At 38.8% G+C, this 7,354-nt stretch overlaps 1 protein-coding gene across 1 annotated transcript; it reads right to left on the reverse strand.

Annotated features, from left to right (window-relative positions):
* Positions 1-4,308: 4,308 nt before the first annotated feature.
* On the reverse strand, positions 4,309-5,580 carry LOC110901658 (acidic repeat-containing protein-like). Its single transcript, XM_022148469.1, has one exon. The coding sequence runs from the start codon at positions 5,578-5,580 to the stop codon at positions 4,309-4,311; it is 1,272 nt and encodes a 423-aa protein (XP_022004161.1).
* Between the last annotated feature and the right edge of the window lie 1,774 nt (positions 5,581-7,354).

Here is a 7,354-nt window from a genome sequence, read left to right on the forward strand (position 1 = left end):
CCCAGCCGAAAACCATAAAAATAATTTAAAACTCCAGGACTCCTTAGCCTAAAATCCTGCAGACAAGTGGACACGGGGCCGTGCTCAGCGAGCACTGGGCGGTGTCCGAGGTCCTGTTTCATAAAAATTTAGCTTTCTTCGGTTTATTTCCCAAAAATGGCAAGCAGAACAAGCGGAACATCTTCAAGAAATAACCGACAAGGGAGGAGATCATCAACGGCGGAAGACTCTCTTGTAAACTATGTTTAAGCCCTAAGAGAGGCTATTGATGAAATGACAGGGGTGGAAGAAGCATTGGTCGAACGTATCAACCATCTAACGGTGGGACTGGAGGGATGTCTCCGAGAGGTAAACCTCTTGCACCAGAGGTTGAACCTTCTCGCCTCCCCGCCTTTGGTACCTATAATAACCCAAAGGTCATGGAACGTGGTGCCCGAAGTAATCATACTGGCCGAATGGTACGCCATGCACCCTGAGCCTCCGCAAAGGGTAGTGCAAGGAGTCCCGGTGAGTGTTCCCCCTCCTCCACAAGTTGCTGAGGAAAATGAAGCTGCCTTCTTCCTTCCAAGAGAGATAGAAGAATGGCTTTAACAACATCTAGGGAAGAAAACCGTCAGCCGAAAGTCCTACTACATCAGGAAACTATTCTCGAAATTTTCTTAAAAAGTAGAACTCTTTATGATAACTTCGTGTACCTCCTGACCTAATTAGTTAAGTTTTTTTTATTTTATTTTAGGAACGTTATGTATCTCTCTATGGTTTCAATGGAATGATGGTTTTAAGGGTTGAATGGATCATAATGAATAAAACACACTCATGGTGGTAAAGGATGATAAGGGAAACGAGAAACATGGCCCCATGCACAAGAACAAGGCCACCCGACAACAATTTCTCCATTACAGTAAGTTCAGCACGGGCCGTGCCCAGCCAACACGGCCCCGTGCTGAACACCCTGCAGAAAAATGCCCAGTTCAGGTAACTGGACATGGGCCGTGTTCACCGGACACGCCCCCGTGTCCAGGCTTCTGTTTATTTTCTTTAATTATCGTTACTGGCACCTGAACACGGGGCCGTGCCCGGTCACCACGGGGCCGTGTCCAGACTGCCAGTAACATAAATTTTTGCTTTTAACACCATGTTACACATTCAATCAACCTAAAAATTTATTTTTGGGACACATTGAGGACAATGTGTAATTTAAGTGTGGGGGGGGGGGGATGCTAAAACCTTGAATTTTGCAAGTCCTAATAACAAGCCTTACACAAAACTCTATTGGAACCGCTAATCACCCCAAATTTTTTTAAAAATTTTCATTTTTTTTACTTGTCTAAAGTTTAAGTTGGGAATTCTAAGACTAACAAGGTTATATTTTTACAAATTTACAACCGATAGTGTCGTGATAAAAAGAACCAACATAAGAAAATTATGAAACGGCATGACAAGCTTAGTTAAAATTCGATTATATATACTTGATCACATAAAAAACCCCATTCCCACAAAAAGTGAGTTTTGAGCCTTTATTGAGCATACAAATATACATCTTTAGGCTAAATGCTCATTTTTCGTTTCTTGAGTGAATAGCCGCTTGGTTCTTACGACTCTAGAACTTGCCACGACAATTCATTCCCGGTCCTTACCAACTTAAACCCAAGTAAGTATATGATGGAGGCATTAGGACTAACCCTTTTTCTTTCAACACCATTATTTTTATTTTTTTACCTACCCAAAAATCTCCCTAGTTAACCCCTTTGAGCCTAAACCTTTTTTATTTCTTACCCCAAAACCCTTTTTACCCACCAAAAAACCCTTTTATTTTTACCCTTTATTTTAGTAACTAGCTCGGTTTTCGTGTGACTAAAAAAAAGTTTACAATGAAGTTAGAAATAAACAAACAAAGCTCCTAAAACAAAAGCTTGTTTGAAGAAATACTTCATTAAGAATAAAAAGTCACTAAAACAAAATGTTTTACGAAAACCGACGCTTTTTACACTTTTCACCCTTTTCTACTAACCACTAACCCAACTACCCACCTTTAGCCTAAGCCTTTACCTAAAAAGTCCTCTTGATATTTACAAAGGTAAAAAGTTAAAAAGGAGGAGGATTGATTGCTTGGCAAGCCTATGGTAGGAATAAGTTCCATGCCGCTCTCGAGTGATTCACTAAAAAAGACACCTTCGGCCGAGTGTGAGTGATTTCTCCCTTGAGGTATGTGAACTTGTATATAAATGGAATTTTAAAAAGGCATGTTATGCCCAAATAAGTAATTTTTCTTATGAAACGTTCTAAATAAATCATAACGAATAGGATTGTAAATAAATAAAAATAAAACCCAATAAAGATCTTGGATTCCCGACACTCTATGACAAGCCGAAACCTTCTCTTCTACCCATTCCATTTGGGAGTGTAAGCCACGTATTAAAGAGTGTTGCTTGAGGACAAGCAAAAATTCAAGTGTGGGGATATTTGATGTGTGTAAAATGCAACATATAAATTACATAATATGAGGCATAAAACTAACCCTTTTAAGTACTAATGTTGGAAAAAGAGTGTTTTTGTCTTCCTTTTGTATTTTCAGGATTAAATGAGCTCAAATTAACAAAAGAAGCAAAAAGGCAGCTAAATCTAACATAAATACAAGAAAAGGAACATAAGTGGATTGCCCGACCCCTAGACAGCATCCTCCAAAGCAAAAACAGAGAAGACAGAAGACTGAACACGCCCCGTGCTCAGCGAGCACGGGGCCGTTCCCAAGAAGCAACAGATAAGACAAACCTATAGAAGCTTCTATTGCCCACCACGGGGCCGTACCCAGTGAACACGGGGGCGTGGCGAAAGAACTGCAGGCGCATTAATTGTAATTGCGAATTACAATTAATGAGGAAAGAGATTGTCAGACAGGAACGGGGCCGTGCCCAGCGGACACGGGGCCGTGCCCAGGCTTCTGTTCAGCCTATAAATAGGAGTACTTGGTTTCATTGCAACTCATCCTTGGCACACCACCTCTCTCACACTTCATCCACCATCCACCACCATCACAACACCATCATCCACCACCATCATCCATTGTCCATCATAGAATGTGTGAGTCGTCTCTGGATCCAAGATTGATCGTAAGAGTTCTTGACAATCAAGGCCATGTTTGCCTAAGTCTCTTACGTCACTTGGTGGAAGACAAGTGTTTAGTATAATACTTTTTATTTTTAATCTTTTGCACTTTTTATTTGGTTTTGTATTAATGACTTTAATAACTAGTTGCTTATGTTGAAGGCGATTCTTCCTTATCGTTTGTCCGTGGTGTCTTGGCATTATTTTACTGTCTATATAAAATAAAAGATTTTCACCATTCATATCTCCACGGTCTATATGGAGGTATGTTGGCTACCTGGTCGGGGGTTAAGAGAACGGTTTGGTAAGGGTCTTGCCCTTGTTCAGCGTTTAGAGGTCCTGCAAAGGACCTGGGTCAAATTTAGTAGGATCTTCTTCAATACCTAAAGGTATTGGATGGCGGGGATCCAAACTCTTTGACCCCCTCATAAGTTAACTACTATTAATACTATAACCCGGCTATTTAGGACTGTATCCCTGCTGACTCAGACTACTTAGTTGAGGGTAACGTCACCTCCAAAAGAGGGGCCTACCATAATTTGCATTAATAACTTAATTCATTATCTTTCAATAATCCGACCCTTTAGGATTGTATCCTTGCTGACTCAAACTACTGGGTTGAGGGTAACGTCGCCTTCAAAAGAGGGGCCTACTACAATAACTAAGATAATCTCTTAAACAAGTGAAAAAGTGCGAAAATAATCAAAGGTTATACTATACACGAGTCGGATCCAAGTGATTCATCTTGTCTATCTGTTTTTTATTTTTATTTTATTTTTCAGCATTTAGTTAGTTTTATTTTCTTAGTTTAAAAATCTTTTTCTAACATTTTGATTTGGTTAGACGTTGAGGATAAACCGGTACTGAAAGCTCTTGTGTCCTTGGACGACCTCGGTATCTTACCAACACTATACTATGTCCACGTGGGTGCACTTACCCATATGTGTGTTTAGTGGTAGTAAATATCGTGTTTTATAAATTTAAAACTTGGCTAAAAGTGTAAAAAGGGCTTAAAATATACATCTAAAATATAACACACTTCACGCACATCAATTCCAGTCTCCATCAGAAGGCTTGGCTCGAGAAAATTGATTCCCGTGCGATCGATAATGCATAGCCTTCTGATGATGTGTTTTACTAGAGTAGTGAGGCACGAAAGGCCGATTAACACAATTTCTAGCAATGTGTCCCGGAATTCCACAATTAAAACAGGTTTGTCTCTTTGAGAAAAAAGACATTTAGTTCTGCTTGTGTTATTCCAGGGAACTGATCAAGTCTTTTCTTTTCATTTGGTACTGATTGCTTTCGTGCATGTTTGATCTTGGATGGACCCTGCTCATAGTTGTCAGCATGAGAGTAAGTATCCGCAACTTTACCCTTCAGCTTTGGTTCAGTTTGCCCGAGGCTTAGGTTTTCCTTTCGAACTTTCTTTTTGCGTGGTCTTCTATTTTTACGTGATCTTTTCTTCTTAGAAGGAATAGATTCAGGAGATTTTGTTTCATTAGAAACACTTTCTTCAGAGTCTGATCTTTTGGGGTCAAAAGTTGAATTATCTGTTGAATTTACTTCCACATATTCCTTTTCTTCAGAAACCATGTTTTCAGGAGTTTTGGTAGAAAAGGTTTCCACAAATATCTCTTCTTCAGTGTCATCATTTGAATCAACTGACGAATTAATGTCTATGGACCTCTTTTCCTCAATCTTCGAGATCCCATTAGTTTCTTCAGAAATGGATTCTGCGAAAATCTTTTCTTCAGCTTCATCAACCTCTGAGTCCTTGACATCAGCTGATTCTGGTTTCTCATGCGAAGAGTAATCTATGTTTGAAACTGTTTGACTCTCTTCGGGCGTTGCACTACTTAAATCTGAGTGTTTGGCACATTCAGAATTCTCAGAAGTACTACGCTCGTTGTCTGATGTACCAGAATCTGCAACTTGACTGTCAGGTTCATCAGATGATCCCTTTTCATGAGTTTCTGATGTATCATCTGATGTTTCAGGCACACTAAAATAGTTGTCTGAACCATCAGAATGACTTTCTGAGTCACTTGAGACACAGGTCTCTAGTTTATCAGTCGATACATCAGGTTTCCTTGTGAAAACACTCTCATTGCGATCTAAAATCACAGCACCAGATTCACCAGTTCTAGTCGGAACACCATGAGCCTCAGCAAACGAAGACATAACATAATTCCAAGCGTAATTATCATCTTTGGCAACATCTGAATCATCTGCAACATCAGCAACTTCAGCAACGTTTGAATGTGATTTATCATCCACAACAGACTGCTCTTCAACTATCTCTGATTCTGCACATGAACTAAAACATTTAACATTGTCTATAGAATCAGAATTTGACACATTTTCTTGGGACTCATTTGCGGATGTTTTCACTGGTTCTGATTCATTTCCATTTTCATTTTCCTTTTCCTTTTCAGATTCCCTTGCTGATTCGTTTGAGCAATTTTTATCCATATTTTTAACAAAATTCATTGGCTTTTGAAAATCAGCGGGTCTAGCATTCTTTGGTTTGAAAGGCTCCCATGGAACTTAATCACTCGGTTTACCATAAATCATTGTATCATAATTTTCTTGTTCTTGCTCAGTAGTAGGCATTCTTGAGTAGTTATGATTATATGGTGGTGGAACCTGTTTGTAGCCCAAACCCTTACCCTTATTTTCTTTATAAGCAAGTTGCACATCGCACAGATTACGAACAGTGTCACTGGAAGTATCAAACTTTTTAATGTTTAACTTATTTTGTTTATACTTTCCAGTGAGGAGCTCTAGCTCACCCTTCATAGAGTCACATTCAAGAGTTTTAACTGTGAGTCTATGTTTATAGTCGTGAACCCAACATTGCTGTTGATTCACGTCTCTGTGAAGTTGAGCTATGTCCTTCTTAAGTGCGTCAATCTTTTCATAGAGAATTTTATTGTTCTCTCGAAGACCGATGTACTTTGCCATCACACTGTTGTAATCATCCATCATTTTAGAATTGAGTGCCCTCAGTTGTGCAACCCTATTCCTGCAAGGTTTAGTACACAACAGATAGTTGACAGTGTCAATGAGCGATCTTGGTTTGTCTGGCTGAGTTTGGACTTGGGCTTGGGGTGCAGGTTTGGCCACTTCATCAGGATGAGATACTGTTGATTGTGGGGCCTTCAAATCAGATGATGTAGCAGCCACAGGTGACGGTGAGGAAATTTGAACAGTGCTGAGATCGGTAACAAGTGGCGAATTAGCAACGGCCTTCCCACAGTTGGACATAGAAGACGATGTGCTTGTGGGATTCTGATTCCTCTGCGTGTCCTCTTGAGCATATTCACTGGCTAAGGAAATCAAATCTCTCATTTCTATTGTGCAAAAATTGCATTTTCCCATAATAATAGCAACACGATAGTCCCATGTCTTGCTTCGAGGCAAACCGTATAGAAAAGCCCTGTTAATCCTACCAAGTGTCACTTTGAATCCGCTATTCTCGATTTCAGAAAGCAGTTGCGTAAACCTTCTGATTACGTCTTCTACGCTTTCACCCTTAATGAAACCGAAACTATTGAGTTGTTCCAAGAGCAACTGACGTTGAGAATCAATACTTGAGGAATTCATTGTTGAACCAAGTTACCGTAGAACCAAGTTATGTCAAACACGAGCCGAGGCAAGAAACAATGCACACACTAATTCGAACACGTCGCAGATGTATGAACCGGTTTCCTTTACTGCACCTCAAAAACTTGTCAAAAATTATCAAAACGAACAAACACTTTTTTTTTTAATTTTATAACCCCTTTTTTTGTTTTTTTTTAATTTTTAAAGTTTTCTAAATAATTTTTAATTTTCTTAAACCTTTTTATTTGTTTTTTTAATAATTTATATAAAACCTTTTTAATAAATATTAAAACAAACTATTTTATAATTATATATATATTTTAATAAAACTTTTAATTAATATTAATGATTAAGTAATGATTACCTAATTATTATTATATTATTATAATTATAATAGATTATTACTAAAAATCCTTAAACGACAATTATAACGTCGTCTGTTTTCTTCTTCGTTCAAACCCTAAATTCCTTTTGAAAGTTTCAGCCGCCAGACTCCGATGAAGATGATAACGATGAAGTGTTGCAGATGATTATCGAACGACAGAGACTTGAGAATGGTGATGAAGAAGGTTTGAAGAAGACGGTGACAATGATGGCAACTGTGAAGAAACTAGGTGATGTAGTCGCCGGAGAAGGAAGA

The sequence above is a fragment of the Helianthus annuus genome, chromosome 13 (genome assembly GCF_002127325.2).
Source record: "Helianthus annuus cultivar XRQ/B chromosome 13, HanXRQr2.0-SUNRISE, whole genome shotgun sequence".
NCBI classification, from domain to species: Eukaryota; Viridiplantae; Streptophyta; class Magnoliopsida; order Asterales; family Asteraceae; genus Helianthus; species Helianthus annuus.